Source organism: Pseudochaenichthys georgianus, chromosome 21 (genome assembly GCF_902827115.2).
Source record: "Pseudochaenichthys georgianus chromosome 21, fPseGeo1.2, whole genome shotgun sequence".
NCBI classification, from domain to species: Eukaryota; Metazoa; Chordata; class Actinopteri; order Perciformes; family Channichthyidae; genus Pseudochaenichthys; species Pseudochaenichthys georgianus.
In genome coordinates, this window is record NC_047523.1 from 2,399,176 (window position 1) to 2,415,555 (window position 16,380).

The following is a 16,380-nucleotide window of genomic DNA, read 5'->3' on the forward strand; positions in this document are numbered from 1 at the left end:
AGGGGCAGATTTTTTTCGGTTGTGTACTTTCAGATTCTAGCGCACTCGAGCTGGTTTCTCCATTCTTACCCACCTACCTTTAATAAATGCAGGCACATTTGTAGCGCCTATTCATACTAAATCAGTTGTCCCTCCCCCTGGTGCCAGGTCCAACAGATCCATCTTTAGGCTCAGCAGCCCTGTCCCCCCATAAGGCTGAACCTGAACCAGCTTTTCTCCCAACTGAAGGAGGTGAGCAGCATTGTGTTGAATGACATGCCACTTAACATATCGGAAGGGAGACTGGAATACAAAATATATATATATATATATATATATATATGACAAAAAGTTAACATCTAATTTAAATTATACATTTCAAACACAGTATTTTCCCACATAGCCAATGATCTATATAAAACAAAAAACTGCTTTTAGTCTATTTAGGATGATGGACAGTTTGAAGCATTGAGTGATCAGTCTGTAAACAAAATGTTAATCACCGACATTTTGGCTATGATATTAATACTAATGTTATTATATTAAAGCAGGGGTGGGGAACCTCCGGCCCCCGGGCCGTATACGGACCGCTGGACCATTTGGTACGGCCCTCGAGGTAACAAAGTGGCCTGTGCCTGGTGGTGGGGCCCAATGTGATATATTTTCATGGGGCCCAAAATCCCTGGTGGCGCCCCTGCACATAGGTAACACACAACTGGTACGCAGGTAATGTGCTTAATCTGAAATGCGTGTCACTTGTGTCACAAAGCGCATTTGCGTACCGACGTCCTTGTGAAGCTTTTCCAGAAGGCGGTTAGATCACCGGACGACAGAGTCGGTCTCCGTGTGCACAGACAGGGCTGTTGTTGTCAGCATGTAAAATGTCGGTCTGTACAACGGAATTGTACCAAAACTACGCCAACCGGCTGCGGAGGGAGACTCCCCCCTTCACTGGAGCACTGCGCTAAAACAGCTGATCACAACGTTCAAGCTCTGTGATCACGAAGTACTCCACTAGCGCGCGCCCCCCGTCGACTTTCCTAAAGTACTCCCCCGGTGATAGAAATCAACACGTAATGAATTAAGACCCCACGGTTTGATGATTGATAGGTGTGTGTGTGAGCTATCTTTCATTTTGACACGCAGAATTTTTTTACAATAAACATGTTAAATGGATATATACGCCTTCTTTCATTTATCTTTCCATTCCCACAACAATATACATAAAGAAATTACATATTTTGGACATAGTTCGAATGGTGATTAATCATGATTAATTAATTTTTAAACTGTGATTAATCTGATTAAAAATTGTAATCGTTTGACAGCCCTAATTTATACCCAACCCTTAATGGAGGGAACTTCATTCAGCTGCGAGTGTGGCTACAGACCGAGTTCACTCCGTCACGGAGGGGTAGGGTCGAGGGGGTGATTTGGGATTGGGCCACTGTAAACTCAGCTACACTTTTGTTTTGAAAGTTGTAACCGGAAGCGCTATAAGGCTTGAGTTTCGCGGAAACGGACTTTTGGTGGACTGTGAACTCGCGAGATGAGTCCGACTGGCCGTGGGTCTTTCCTGTACTAACGTTTAACTTTCCTTCCTTCCTACCACATCTTAAGTTAATATAGTGAGAGTCTCCCCTGTTCAGAGGTCAAATGAAAGCTGTAATTCTCGCGGCCGGGTACGGAACCAGGCTCCAGAGGGACGTGGCTGCCGACAGCAGCGGGAGGTTCGCTCACCTGGCTGGGACCGCCAAGCCGCTGCTGCCGGTGGGCCGCAGCGCGCTGCTCTCTCTCTGGGTCCGAGCCCTGACCGCGGCCCGCTGCGTGGACTGCATCCATGTGGTAGTGAGTGATGTTAGCCGAACAAACCACTTATGTTTACTCCATCATCTCTATGGAATGGTTGAAAGTTACATAAAGTCATGAAAAAAATACTGTACTTAAGTAGGTAGGCTATTGGGTATAGTTTCTTTTAATGCTAGATTTCACTTTTATAACATTATATTAGATAATATTGTTATTTTAAATCCACTGCATTTATCTCACATCTTAAGTTAATTCACCTCAAATTGATTAATACAAGAAAATGCAATTATGATATATATTATAACTGATACAATTCTGGTAGGAAATCCACACCCAGCTGTAGCCAAAACAGTTCAAATCAGCTCCAGTGATGCATCAATAATGATAATAAAATTTAAATGTATACATTTCTATTTAAGGTATAATTTTGCTTAATGAGTACCTTGTATTATTTTAATGTGTTAATGCTAATATGTTTGTACTTTTTCTTAAGTACATGTATGAATATAGGACTTATATTTACAGACTATTCATAATCCGTATTGTCTGTATTATTTCTTTAGACCTGATGACCTGAGTATCAGCTGTTGTACTTTCAAGTAACTTAGCATATTAATATATTGAAGCAAACATCATCACATTTGAAATAGGATGCGATAATAAATAGATAATAACCAACTACCAAAGAGTAGCCTATATAAATATATAGCAGTTGAAATGAGTCAGTAATTAGTAAGCATCAACCTACTCAAACATATGAGGAAAATCTAAAATCAGCCATTCTAAATAATGCCTTTTCTTGTATTATCTGTATTGCTCTTTGGCATGATGCCAATAGAAATGTTTGCATCATGGATCAGGGATGCTGTTCCCAATAATGCAGTTTGAAGCCGACCTGAGGACGACCTCGCCACTCATCCCTTTCTCTCCACAGACCAACGCTGTTTACCATGCTGCGTTTGAAGAGTGGGCATCACATTTCACAAATGTCAAGATTCTCAGCGATCAGACGACAAGCAATGAAGTAAATATCATTTTAGAAATAATACCATGCTTTGTCGCTGCCTCTCTTCTACAGCATCCTCTGCCTCTCTCCTTCCACAGGGCCGCCTCGGGGCTGTGGCCTGTCTGCAGCTGGCCGTCAAGCACTTCAACATAGAGGACCATGTCTTAGTTATCGGGGGGTAAGATAACATTACCAACAAAACCGTGCAAAGGTGTTGTTACAAATCAACATTCTCACAAGTCCCTTTGCATCATAACAGAGACACGCTGTTTAAAGAAGATTTCAGCCTGAAGAAAGTAAAGGAGAGGTTCAATGAGCTCCAGGCAGAGAGTGAGGACAGCTGTCTGCTGCTGTCCTACCAGTGCCAAGAGGAGGGTGAGTCAGATCAGACTTTGGCCCTATGGAAGCTATCCCTCATTAAATGTCAAACATGGATTTATCTTATCTGTTTGTGTGTCTGTACAGAAACTAGTAAATACGGGATATTGGAAGTGGACAGTGATCTTCGCGTCCTCTGTATGAAGGAGAAACCTCTTTCTGCAGAGACACAGTCGAGGAGAGCAGTAAGTTCATCACACACACTACTGCGGGCCAGATGGAGCAAACAGAGGCTTCAGGTCTTTCAAAAAAGGGTAGAGCCACCTAAACAATTAATGTTCCACATCAGAAGAATAAGATGTTATTGTTAACCTTTTTTTAGTAGCCTGATTTAGCAAGATAATAAATGATATTTGTTCTTTGGTTTCACATCCTTTGCAGTGGTGGGCTACTGATTCAGACTCAGAGAGGCGAAGTCCCGCCCATCTACTTCCGGTCCATGGGACCTTATTTCGGATAAATGATGTATTGAAGTCAATGGAGAGAGAAAGATTATCTTTCGATCCCGTTTGAATTGTGCCACAAATTACACATATGATGTTTGTCAATCTTAACAAATAATTTCCATGTAAAAAAAGTCAGTTTCGAAAATACCCAACTAGAAAGACTACAAATCCCAGAGTCCCGGTCCCGCATGCTGGCTCTTACGGAACCGACTAACTCCCCTTGTGTGTGTGTGTACAGTTCTCAACATGCCCAGACTTGTAGTGATTTTCACCTCTTTTAGTACTTTGCCTCATTCTGAAAGAAAGAAGTGAAATGTTCCAACGTGACGGCCGTCTTGGTGTTGGTGCGAGATGGGAGTTGTAGTTCATTGAGTGTTTCACACAAAACAAAAGTGTTACTTCACAGTTTTACAACACTTTTTTTTTGACTTGGAAAATTATCTTTTAAATTGACAAACATATGTGTAATTTGTGGCACAATTCAAACGGGATCGTAAAATAATCTCTCTCTCTCTCCATTGACTTCAATACATAATTTTTCCGAAATAAGGTCCCATGGAGGTCCCCGGAAAGGGAGGGACTTCGCCACTCTATAGACGTAGGTGGTTTCCCCAATGATGCTCTTATTCACTTTACTTGCTAGTCTTAAACTATTTCTCCTTCAGCAAGACGAGTACATGAGTACATGTACAAATACATCTTTACGGGATACCCAGGGTAATGAAATTCCTTGAAAAATGAAGAAAAACCAGAAATTAAACATTTTCAACATGTGTAGTGTATAAATCTATACTTGAGGTAATAATCTCCTTTTGTTTTTCAGTGTCCCTGTTTCTATATGTTTTCAAAGAAAAGCCTTCCTCTGTTGGAGAACTTCCTGGAAGAAAAGAAGGTATATGAAATAATAGAAAGTCTCACACGTGTGCCGTGAATGAAGAATAAAGCGGGTTTTTTTGCTCCACTTTGTATTTCCACAGGAGGCTCCCATTGAAGAGAAAGATGCTCCAGGAAACTTTGTGTCCTGGCTCATTCCCAGGTAATGTGTTCTGCCCCCCCCCCGAGGTTTTACTCCTCATAATATAGTATTCCTGCTTAGTGACAAGCAGCTGTTTTTCTTTCTTTGATTTATTAAGGTGTTTCTTTATGATCATTCTACATGTATGAACAGTTAATACATGTAGGATTTACTCAGCTAAAGCCAACACTTTTGTTTACAGGCACCTTGTCTGTGGATTTTTCAATAAACGAGACTGTTTTGTTTCTTATAGGAAGCCAGTATACATTCATGAGATTTCTGGGCGTTTTGATGTCGGAAACTTGCCGTCCTATATTGAATGTGACCTGTACTTCAGAGAAACACTTCAAGATGTCGAGTCTTACATGGTGTAGAGGAAACCGAGATGAACTGAAGCATCATATTTATTTTGCCATGTTCAAAAATGATCCAAGACCAGCAGATAATCAGTCATTTTCCAATTAATATTTTCTATTAAAAATTGATTTTTAAAGTCTCTTCATTACACTTTACTACTTGAGTTTTTCTACTCAGTGAGGAGTCTTGTGCATTTGTCGGAGGCCCTCTCCCGGTGGTCCTCCATCTTTGCAATGCGGGATCCAAACTGCATGGCTCTCTTGGGCAGGACAGCTGATTGGCCGAGACCCAGCTGTCTGGCTGCCAGTCTCAGCAGCAGTTTCTCCCCGACGCCTCGAGGGAGGGACAGGTCCGCCTTCTCCCACACAGGCAGAGAGTTTAGGTAGCTCACCACATCTTCATCCAAGTAGGGAAATCTGCAGGGAGAGGCAGGGGTCAGATACTAGGCTCGAAATGGGATTTCTTCACACTAACGGAACTAAATGTACTTTTCACGTTTAGTTCCGTTAGTACCCCTTATGTCGCGTTCACACCAAAAAAGAGTACAGATGCGGCTTTCACACCAGCGCTTTTCCCTTTCTAGCTCCGAGCGGGAGCTTTTCTGGTTCAGCTCCGGTTTCCCTTTTCTGCTCCCGCTCTGTTCACACCGCCCAGAGCTGCCGCGGCTGCGTCATGACGTCACCGTTTACGTGCCTGCTTCATAAAATCCAAACCGCGCGGAAATCCCTCACATCGACAACAACAATGGCCGATTGTATTGAAGCGCTGTTCGCTTTGGTTATCCTCTTACGAAACGAAATGGAAGGCATCGGACGACTTTACAAGGGACGACTTTACTTGGAACTTTACAAACATCACATGCGAAATGCAAGACTTCTTTGTGGTCTTCAGCATCTACTTCAACGACGAATCTGCCCCTGCCCCCGCCTCGACGTAAGCGACGCCGCCTCTTAGCTCCGAAGCTCTTGCCTCTAGACCGACAATTTTTTGGAGCTGGAAGTGAACCGGATTCCGGAGCTAAGAAGCGGCGCCTCTGCGGTGTGAACAGGAAAAAACGGTACTTTTCAGGCTCCAGCTCCGAGCCGGAGCTGAAAACGCGTTGGTGTGAAAGGGGCATGAGTGCCGGGAACTTTTACCCCCATTTTTAGTGCCTGCTGAGAGATGGTACTTTCCTGGGGGGAAAAAGTGCCCCAGTTCTGATATACAGGGCGAATTGCAAACCACGCCACGTAAAACTGAAATGTTTTGTAGAGCCGCCATTTTATTATCCTCGCATTATTAGCATTCGCCCAGCGCACAAACGCAGAGAGACTTGTGCTGCGTTCACACCGGACGCGATGCAATGTTTGGGGGCGGCGCGATTACATGTAAAGTCAATGCAGAGACGCGGACAGCCGCGAATTCGCTCCGACGGCAAGCATGAAGCGGTGGACACGGCGTGAATCACGCGATTGAACGGTGCCGCGTCAAACGCGAGAGTTCCATTTTTTCAACTCGAGTGTCAAATTCACTTGACGCGTTCTCGCGGAAGCCAATCAGCGGTGAGGATCTCAGCCTGCCGTCACTGACGTTCAACCAGAAAACATCAGCTGTTAGCAGTTAGCACACAGAGATCACAGCTCCTCATATCTGTTCAGAAACTGGACAAAAGTTAAACAAGTACAAACCAGACTGTCTGTGTCATGGCGAATACAGTCGCTGGTTTAGTTATGTCTGTAGGCCGTTGTTATGAGTGTGGAGTGAGCATATACAATGTTAGCTTAGCCTGGTTGACCCAATCTCCATTCAGAAAACAAGCATTTTAAAAGGTTTTTCGCCTGCCGTCTTGTCTGCAGACTTGTCAAAGCATTAATTCATGGTTTTTACTAACTGGTATCAGTATGTTGTTACTTCGGCATCATTTAGAGACGTGTATCACAATTTAATCACGGTAAAATGTTCATTTTGTTGTTGTAGCTCCCGAGCCAGCGCGTCTTGTTTGAATGATGCGAGTAAACACAGCTGGCAGGCACGGTGAAACTCGAGCGTTTAGAGCGAAGCAAATATTCACATCGCGTCCGGTGTGAACGCAGCATAACCCCTAGATTCCACCGGGTCCGTCTGCGGCGCGGTCACTCTAGTCAATGGGTGCTATTCCACCAGACGCGTTACGGCTAGAAGCGTCTCGCCGCTGGGCTCTGCTCGAAATAGGATTGAAGTCTATTTTTCAACGCGACGCAGCCGTAAGGTAATGTCGGGCAGGCAGGAAGTGGAACGTTCAGAGCATATATTTATATATATATATAAAATTAGTGTGTGTGTATATATATATATATTATATATACATACACACACACACACACTAATTTTGCAGACCCTATCCCTCCGTAGTCTTTCAAGTAGGAGGAGAAAGGCCAGCGTTCTCCTCCGGTTTACAGGCACTGTGTAAATTATATATATAGAATCATTATGACGATGAATGCATTTTTTTACCACTAAAATACAGCAACACATCTTTGATTCATGTCGTTTATAACTGGGATATTACAATTATTATTAATTGTGTCTGCACAAAGTAGTCTGCCCAGGAAATATGCCCAAATCAACAAAAACTGCGAGCCGGCAGGCAAGACGCTCCGCTTCTGAAACGCGCCCGGTAGGGTATGACGCAGGAGGAGGCCGGACCAAAACCGCGGCGCAGCCGTAACGTGCCGCAGACGGACCCGGTGGAATCTAGGGGTAACGGCCCCTACACACGGCGGCGTGCGTTGCCGCTTGGCAGTGGAACCAACGCGGTTCCAGGGCCGGTTCGGAGCTAGAGCCTGATAAGCACCGGTGACGTCATGACGCAGCAGCAGCACCAGTCGGTTGTGTAAAGCAGACGTAAAGCAGTAGAAACACTTTCGCAAGCAAAGGAGAAGAAGAAAAACTGAAGCCTTTAAAGTCAAAAGTGTAAATAATAATAAAAACCCTTGATTTATAACTTAACATCTCTGTCTCCTCTTGATCTTGAGTATATTATAAAGAATAGCCAGTTAATTGAAGCAGTATACAGTTCTGTTGTATGCGAGTGTTGAGGGCTGTATCCATAAATCTCTTAATGTTGCCCTCAAAGTGCACCAGATTGATGCATTTAACTTCAATTTAAAGAAAAAAATCGTCCCGGGGGAGCACGCCCCCGGACCCCCTTAGAGGAGGTGAGGTCCCCCCACAAATAAACAGGTTCATATGGATAGGATACTAGATAAGTTTGCTCACTCATTATATATAATGATAATATATACGTTTCATTGCGGAGGACCCCCTGTTTTGTGTCTCCCCCACTTCTTAAACCAAAGTTACACACTTGATAATATCTACTTGTAAATAATAATAAAAACCCTTGATTTATAACTTAACATCTCCGTCTCCTATTGATCCAAGTATATAATAAAGAATAGCCAGTTAATTGAAGCATTATAGCACAGGCCTTTGTCAGATGGTATATTACGCTGTTTTTTTTCTTCGAATAGTTCTCTCTCTTTTCACCATACCCGTGTTTGCATCCCTGACATTTGGTCTCAGCATTTTACCGATCCTAGTATTAGGATTATATAAACGGCGAAGCACTGTGGGAATCTAATGCCTTGCTCAGAGGAACCTCTACAGTACCGAGGAGATGTACTTCTCTCAGAGTACCTCTCCATTCTGGGACTGTTTAGGCACGTGACTGACAACCCTCTGGTTCCAAAGTCACTAAACTTTGTTTTAGGAGTGTCCCTTTGGTTTGTCCTGCTTGCATCCCACAAGAAAAAAACGATTTAAACATTATCCTTAATGGTGAAGTCAAAATATTTGCAAATATCTTACAGTGTGACTATTGGACAGATAAAATAGGCAGCTTCAAGACATGCCTTAAGGCTCTGCTGACATGCATATCAACAGCCGCACCAAGTCACCTTTATTATCAATATCTCTTGAGTGTGTGGTACAGACACAACTATTTGTTGACCGCCTTTTTCCACCTCAAAAACATTGCTGTCTCCGCCCATCACTCTCCTCCTCTGCTGCTGAAACCCTGATTCATGCAATCATCACTTCACAACTCCACTACTGCAATAGCATCCTCTACGGCAGGGACGCCCACACTTTGTTGGCTGGTGAGCTACTTTTGAAATGACCAGCTCACCGAGGTCTACCAACCGAAAATAAAATCCCAAATTGCAAGGGTTGCTGAATAACACGTTTTATTTATACATGGGACAACTACAATAGGGCTGCAACAAACGACTCATTTGATAATCGATTAATCTATCGATTAATGAAACGATTAATCGACTATTCGGACTATTACTGTCTGCCTTGCACAATTTCTCAAACGCTCTGATTTAGCCATCAACTTTTAGATTTAGCTTGAGGTTGTTTTAGGCATGTGGAAACTAACAAGGAAGACAATAAAGATTAATACTTGATTCAAAAATACATATTATTAAATTAACAAATTGTTTACAAAATGAAAATTGCTTTTTATTTAAATTAAATACATAATATTTCACATCAAAAGAAACAATGTTTTAACAAACCGTATTAAATAATGTGATGACAGAACTGTAAACAGAATAGCTGAAACTTTAACAAACTAAATAACTCAGTTTCCTCTAATCATTAACCCATGTTTGAATAATGGAGTTAACTCCGTGTGTTGCTGCTAGCATACAGAACACCTGACGTGGAGACGTTCCTCGTGGACGGGGCTACAGAGCTGCTAGAAAGACAGTCCAACCCGGTGCATTCCTCCGTCTGGATGTGGAGCACTTTTGATAAATGTTTAGACACATTGCTCGTGTTACCGCTGAACTCTCTTGGTAACGAGCATCGTCCACCTCGAGACGGGTAACATTTAACCACACCTTGGAGCGCTTCTCTCCGCCATCCCCGCCGTGTGTTGCTGCATGTAGCAGCTGCGTGTGTGTAAACTGCCCCGCCCCCTCGCACACAGACGGGGGAGAGAGATCTCGCCTGGATTGGAAAGATCAAAAATACATCTACCATAGACGCATTTGTTTGTTAGAAACGAGTTGGCGACAATAAGACTGCGAGATAATGTTTGTGTAGCAATAATACATGACCTTTCTCAACTCGCTACTCGGAGGGAAGTCGCTGCTATGCCTTGTGAACACTCCGATAACGCCTCTCCACGTTACCTTTCTTTGGCAGAGCGACGCTTGCTTTTCAAATAATAACCTTTGAATGTGACATCACAACAAAATATTCTTCCTCTCATTCCGGGTGGAAGTGGTCTTTAGCTTCTTGCTCGGTCCCGCACTCATTTTGTTGTTTGTCTCTTTAACTTCATTTGAGTTTTCCCGGCACTTGAACGCCTGAATTAAGTGGCACGGAGGCCAAGGGAGGAGGGATCAAAACCTGTTTTGTCTATTTTAACAGAGCTGGATTTTTTTTTATGAATGACTCGCGATCTACCAGCATTACGTACTGGGCACCCCTGCTCTACGGCATACCATCCAACCTCATCAATAAACTCCAACATATCCAGAACTCTGCTGCCCGCCTCCTCACCCACACCCGCTCCCGAGACCACATCTCTCCCGTCCTCCAGAACCTCCACTGGCGTTGAAGTCCGTCAAAGAATCAACTTCAAAGTCCCCCTCATTACTCACAAAGCCCTCAACAATCAGGCCCCCCCCCTACCTCACAGACCTGCTGCACCACCACACCCCCCCCCTACCTCACAGACCTGCTGCACCACCACACCCCCCCCCCCTACCTCACAGACCTGCTGCACCACCACACCCCCCCCCTACCTCACAGACCTGCTGCACCACCCCCCCCCCCCCCCCCCCTACCTCACAGACCTGCTGCACCACCACACACCCCCCCCTACCTCACAGACCTGCTGCACCACCACACCCCCCCCCCCTACCTCACAGACCTGCTGCACCACCACACACCCCCCCCTACCTCACAGACCTGCTGCACCACCACACCCCCCCCCCTACCTCACAGACCTGCTGCACCACCACACACCCCCCCTACCTCACAGACCTGCTGCACCACCACACACCCCCCCTACCTCACAGACCTGCTGCACCACCACACACCCCCCCTACCTCACAGACCTGCTGCACCCACCACACACCCCCCCCTACCTCACAGACCTGCTGCACCACCACACACCCCCCCCTACCTCACAGACCTGCTGCACCACCACACACCCCCCCTACCTCACAGACCTGCTGCACCACCACACCCCCCCCCCCTACCTCACAGACCTGCTGCACCACCACACACCCCCCCTACCTCACAGACCTGCTGCACCACCACACACCCCCCCTACCTCACAGACCTGCTGCACCACCACACCCCTTCCGCTGCCTCCTCTCACCAGAAGCCAAACTCTTATCCATCACCTCCCGCATCAATCACCGGACCTGGGGGGACAGAGCCTTCTCCGTCGCTGCCCCCTCCCTCTGGAACTCACTCCCACAACCCATCAGACTGCACTGACCTCACCTCCTTCAAAAGACTCACCTCTTCAATCTGGCTTTTAATGTGTGATTGTTTTTGTATTATTTGACTTTAACTATATATTTATTTGTTGTTCCTTTCTTTTATTTCCTCTTCACTATATCTGTAAAGCATCTTTGAGCACCTGTAAAAGCGCTAACAAATTAAATCTATTATTATTATTATTATTATTATTATTATTATTAACTAAATGTACCACCGTCCCAAAGATTAAAATATCGACATATACAGCTCTGAAAGAGATGAACCCTGCAAATGTTTCTTAAATATCTACATGTATTGCAGCCATTCCATTCTAGTGTCTGTTGAATTCCAACACAGAGACATTTAGTCAGCAGTTTAAAAAAAATCAAATATTTATTTTTATTTGACTCAAACACATACCTCTATAAATAGTCAAACCAGAGAAATTGAGAAATTGGTCTATTTATTTTTTCCAGAGCTGTATGTTTATATACACATCATTAAAAGAAAAGCTCACTAACCTGGCCTCCTTCCCATGGTCCCCTATCACTCTGTCGTCTCTGCCCAAATTCCTGGAAGGGATCCTGGCCAGCTCCATGGCCAGTTCCTGGACCAGTCCCTGGTGTCCAGACGTCTTAAACCGGACTCTGTGTCGGGAGTAGCCTGCCAGCTGCTCGTCTGCTCCGATGCCGGTCAGAATGACCTGCAGCACAGAATAGCGGGTCAATGTGTTTGTTGTTGATTGTAAATATCTCTCTTAATGTATTTTAGTTTTGATAAAACTAAGAAAAGCACATTTATGTATTGTTATTTTAGCAATTGTCACTCTACTTTTGTCCCCACCACAATAACTATAGTTAAAGAACCCAGGGGGGGGTTGTTTGTTGTGCTTCACCTTTGCAGAGGATGTGAAAGGCTTCTGGTCCCCGTCCCCCGTGATGAGGCCCGCCCCTCGGGCAGCGAACCACACAGCACAGCCGATGCTGTCGTCCAGCACCGTGTCCAGGGGATGCACCAAATGACTAATGCGCTCCCGACGGGTTTCCTGCAGCTCCTCTTTTGTGACATTGATTTCAACAAAGTTCCACCTCCTTTCAGGGTTTAGCTGCTGGAGCTCCTTGAGACCGGCTCTCCCCGTTATTCTGTCCGGAACATCGAACGGGCTGGAGGTCAGGGACTCTGTGCCACCAGTCCTACACTCTGTGGGCTTCTCTTTGTGCTTCACAGGCTTCTTTGCAGACTCTTTCTGCTTCTTGGGCTCCTGTAGCTGGAACGCTACGTTCAGGAGGTCTATGGGTTGGTGTGCAGGAATGTGACGCTCAGCTAAGGCGGCCAGGATCATTGAATCTATACCTCCGGAGAACAGAATGGCAATTCTGGCATTGTCATTAGACGGAGCAGAATTGCCCTGTGATGGCAGAGCCTGCACGCGACGCCTAACTGCCTCGCTGAGAACACCAATGAGACACTTCACCGCCTCGCCTCTCTCTCTGCCTGCAGGCAGCTGCTCCAGATCACAGGGATGAGCGTTTGGATGCATTTCTTCCTGGTGTAAAGACTCGGGGATGGATGTATTGAGAGGGCACACAGGGGAGGTCAATGCAAGGCCCGCCCGGTTAATAACAGCAGTGCAGCCGCTCGGCACAGACTCTAATATAGCTTGAGTGCAGCTATAGGAAGGACCATTTTCTCCGTGAGCCCAGGGATAAACCTCAAATGTTACACAACCTGCCTCTGAGACTGCCTTCAGGTCAATCCGGTACACACCAGCTGCTGGGACTTCCTGCCACGCAGATGCAGCAGGTCCAGCACAGTGGGCTCCCACAGAAGTCAGGGTCAAGGCTTTGACCTCTGCATCAAACTTCCACAGCAAACTCCTCCTACCAAGGAAGTCTCGGCCGAACCAGAGGCAGTCCCCAGCCTTCTGGTAGTAAATAAAGCCCCACGGCCCGCGTACAGTGGAGAGGAAGGACAGAATCTCTGTAGAGCTGCTGCAGGACGAGAGCCGCTGAGAGACAACAGCAGTGTCGTTCTCCTCAGGCATCACTGGGACACCTCCAAAAATCTCCCCGTTCCATACCAGGACATTTCCTCTGCTGTCTTCAACTGGCTGCGGGGTGAGAAGGCCTCTCAGGTGAAGAACGTGGGCAGAGAATACACACTGATAGCAGGGCTTCGTGCTTTTAACTGTGAGATTCTGACTCAAGTTGGGCCCTCTTCTCTTTAAATGTTCATAAACTGTCTTGTCCCACTCAAACTGAGTGGGGGACAGACTCAACAGACAGAAGATACCACACATTGTGGTGGTTAGTCTTATATATCCTGCAGATCCTTTTTCATGTCATCCAGTTCCTCTGTAGATAAAATTGATAACCAGTTATGTCCATGAAACTATTGTGCAGCCTCAGTTGAGAATCAACGTGACAGACATCTAGGGAGTGTATCTGTTCAAATTATATTTCAAAATGTACGGCTCTTAACTTACGTTTGCATGCCCCCAGTGTGTGACTTCGATCTGCTAGGAAAAAAATGTTACTGTTCCTCTGCTGGATGTAGACTTTCTGGGGGAGGGAATACACACAAATTGTACCTAAATATACAGATTTTCTGAGAGATACAAGAACTGTATTTAGATGCAATTCTATTTACCCTGTTTTTCTTCAGATTGGAGAGCTCGTCCACGACCACCTTCTGCTCCTTGATCTGAAAGTTAGAAACATGAATTTATTTCTGACCTGATAAAAGTTATAACTTCCATGGTAAATTCTTTAGAGACATGTAGCATGTAGGAAAGAGAACATTATTCTGTTAATTTACATATTAACGTAGATATTCTGTTGAGTTGTGATGACATATGCTACATGTTTACCAGCTAATATTTAGCTTCACATTAGCCAGCAGCTACATGTCACCTTTCTGTTCAGCTCCTCCTTCACCACAGACTGTCCCTCACAGTTATCGTCGTTATCCCGACCTTTTGACGACATGTTGGTGAGGTTTCTATTATGTATGTAGTTGAAGATAATTCATTTCAGTGTGGTAAAGACACGCTCAGCTGCTTTGAAAGCGTTTCCGGGTGCAGAGGTCTGTCCGAGGAGACTCTGCTGCCTCCTGCAGGTCGGCGGGAAAACGGCAGTATTAGTGACCGTGTATCCTGAGGACACCTTCATGAGTCCCAGAGGGGATGAGCTAAAATAGCAAAACCTTCATGGAAATGACTCAAATTACAATATATAAAAGCACGCATCCAGGCAGACAACAATACAGTAACAATATTTCTTTTTAAATAAATAGGTTTAGCATGCAATTAGTATGAGCAAGGCAAGTTTAGCATGCCTTTCAACACAAGGTAATTCAAAGTGCTTTACAAAAATGAAAGATATTAAGAAAATGGCATTTAAAAACAGTCATTAAAGGTATAGTAGAGGAACAAACCCCCCAAAAAGGCTTTAGTTATCGAGATACCCCTACCCGAGGTAGAACAAAGCACAACCATGTTTTTTCATTACTTTAATATAATATAAATCTAGTTTATGAAACGGATAGTTGTATACAAATATTTTAGCCCAAAATTATTATTTTTGGTAAATGTTTGTAACTTTCCCATAACCGAAAATAGTGAAAATGTGGGCTCCTCTGAAGGGGGCTGTGTTGGCCTTATCCCATGTATCTCTGGAAATATTTATCAGAATGTCACCACATTTGGCCTAAAGGTTCACAGAGAGGTAATCTGCATACAATAAAGCAACGATTATAGCAATACCTTTTACCATCTTTGTAATATTAACACTTAAACACACATAAATCATAGGCGGAAATGGAATAGGAAATAGAAAATGCTAAATATATGTTTATGATTTTCTGTCATTTTTAAACTAAAGAGTCCAATCACCCAAAAATGTAATTTATATGTACCAGAGACTCTTATCTTTTCATAAAAATAGTTTTCTTTACGATTCACTTCACCCTCTGCTATCACCAGCCTCTAACCAGTGCAGCCAAAATGGCCGTCAGAATGGGGCCCTGTGGGTGTACCGACATGTGTGAAGACAGAAAGCATGAGATCAAAATATATTATACCTACATATTATAATAATGTTTTTTATTATAATCATTATTATATATGCTTTATATATCAAACTTTTATATTCCAAACACAGTTTTTGTTTGTATTTTACATCATCTTTGAATAACACAGTTGATACTGTAGATACTGTGATCCAATGAGCTAACAGGTTTCTTGGCATAATATTTTCACATGATTTAAATAAACATGTTCAATTATTAGATTGGATAAATCAAATATTAATCTTTAATGAATGATACAGTATATGTTGTATAGAGCAGGGGTTCCCAAACTTTTTGTGCCCAAGGCACACCAAAGGACAAGTACAAATCTCAAGGCACACCTATTGTGCAAAATAGCCCTTATAACACGTGTTATCACTCATATCATGTAAAATATCTGTAAATGTGCATAATTATTTACTAATGCCAAATAAAATGTGACAAAGACAACTATATTACTCATGAAATATTTATTAACGAAATATTTCAGAAATTAATTTGAAACTTTATCAAATTAGGCTTCATCAAAGCAGCAACACACTCATTTAAACCAGACAGGTCACACAATTAAAAATGAGGCAAAGGAAACTCAGCAGAAATTCAGCACAGAGAACTGCATGGTCCTGAACTACAAATTATAAATGTAACATGAAACATGAAACATGTGCTATTGTAAATATTTTTGCCGACTTACAAATTAGTGAGATACATGTGCATGTCGGGGCGCACAGAATTTGTTCATCCTTGGTGGCACTGAGGAGAGGGCCACTCGCAAGTCCTGTTCAACAGAGAGCCGTGACCTCCTGTTGTTCTTCATGTAAATCAGAGTAGAGAACGCCAACTCCAGAGATGGG

General features: G+C 43.9%; 3 protein-coding genes across 3 annotated transcripts; 1 reads left to right on the plus strand and 2 right to left on the minus strand.

The window, feature by feature from the left end:
• Window positions 1–1,490: 1,490 nt before the first annotated feature.
• On the plus strand, window positions 1,491–5,129 carry LOC117466715 (glucose-1-phosphate adenylyltransferase). The gene is made up of 8 exons (XM_034110124.2): window positions 1,491–1,827; window positions 2,723–2,812; window positions 2,893–2,972; window positions 3,054–3,169; window positions 3,260–3,357; window positions 4,442–4,510; window positions 4,596–4,654; window positions 4,887–5,129. Exons 1-8 carry the CDS (start codon window positions 1,636–1,638, stop codon window positions 5,005–5,007), a joined length of 825 nt encoding a protein of 274 aa, XP_033966015.1. The 5' UTR covers window positions 1,491–1,635; the 3' UTR covers window positions 5,008–5,129.
• A 20-nt stretch (window positions 5,130–5,149) lies between these two features.
• On the minus strand, window positions 5,150–13,757 carry asnsd1 (asparagine synthetase domain containing 1). Its single transcript, XM_034110123.2, has 3 exons — window positions 12,354–13,757; window positions 11,980–12,161; window positions 5,150–5,406 (listed from the first exon to the last, which is right to left on the minus strand). Exons 1-3 carry the CDS (start codon window positions 13,755–13,757, stop codon window positions 5,160–5,162), a joined length of 1,833 nt encoding a protein of 610 aa, XP_033966014.1. The 3' UTR covers window positions 5,150–5,159.
• Window positions 13,722–14,612, minus strand: asdurf (ASNSD1 upstream open reading frame). The gene is made up of 4 exons (XM_034110125.1): window positions 14,371–14,612; window positions 14,108–14,161; window positions 13,944–14,019; window positions 13,722–13,812 (listed from the first exon to the last, which is right to left on the minus strand). Exons 1-4 carry the CDS (start codon window positions 14,443–14,445, stop codon window positions 13,772–13,774), a joined length of 246 nt encoding a protein of 81 aa, XP_033966016.1. The 5' UTR covers window positions 14,446–14,612; the 3' UTR covers window positions 13,722–13,771.
• Window positions 14,613–16,380: the final 1,768 nt, after the last annotated feature.

Excerpts from the sequence above, each read along its gene's own strand:
- asnsd1 (XM_034110123.2), bottom strand. The coding sequence starts at position 13,757 with ATGTGTGGTATCTTCTGTCTGTTGAGTCTGTCCCCCACTCAGTTTGAG. Across the intron at positions 12,162-12,353 it reads CTTTCACATCCTCTGCAAAG|GTCATTCTGACCGGCATCGG; the intron begins GTGAAGCACAAC and ends TCTGTGCTGCAG. Across the intron at positions 5,407-11,979 it reads GACCATGGGAAGGAGGCCAG|ATTTCCCTACTTGGATGAAG; the intron begins GTTAGTGAGCTT and ends CTCTCCCTGCAG.
- LOC117466715 (XM_034110124.2), top strand. The coding sequence starts at position 1,636 with ATGAAAGCTGTAATTCTCGCGGCCGGGTACGGAACCAGGCTCCAGAGG. Across the intron at positions 2,813-2,892 it reads ATCAGACGACAAGCAATGAA|GGCCGCCTCGGGGCTGTGGC; the intron begins GTAAATATCATT and ends CTCCTTCCACAG. Across the intron at positions 4,511-4,595 it reads ACTTCCTGGAAGAAAAGAAG|GAGGCTCCCATTGAAGAGAA; the intron begins GTATATGAAATA and ends GTATTTCCACAG.
- asdurf (XM_034110125.1), bottom strand. The coding sequence starts at position 14,445 with ATGTCGTCAAAAGGTCGGGATAACGACGATAACTGTGAGGGACAGTCT. Across the intron at positions 14,162-14,370 it reads AGGAGGAGCTGAACAGAAAG|ATCAAGGAGCAGAAGGTGGT; the intron begins GTGACATGTAGC and ends TCTAACTTTCAG. Across the intron at positions 13,813-13,943 it reads CACACTGGGGGCATGCAAAC|AGGAACTGGATGACATGAAA; the intron begins GTAAGTTAAGAG and ends TTTTATCTACAG.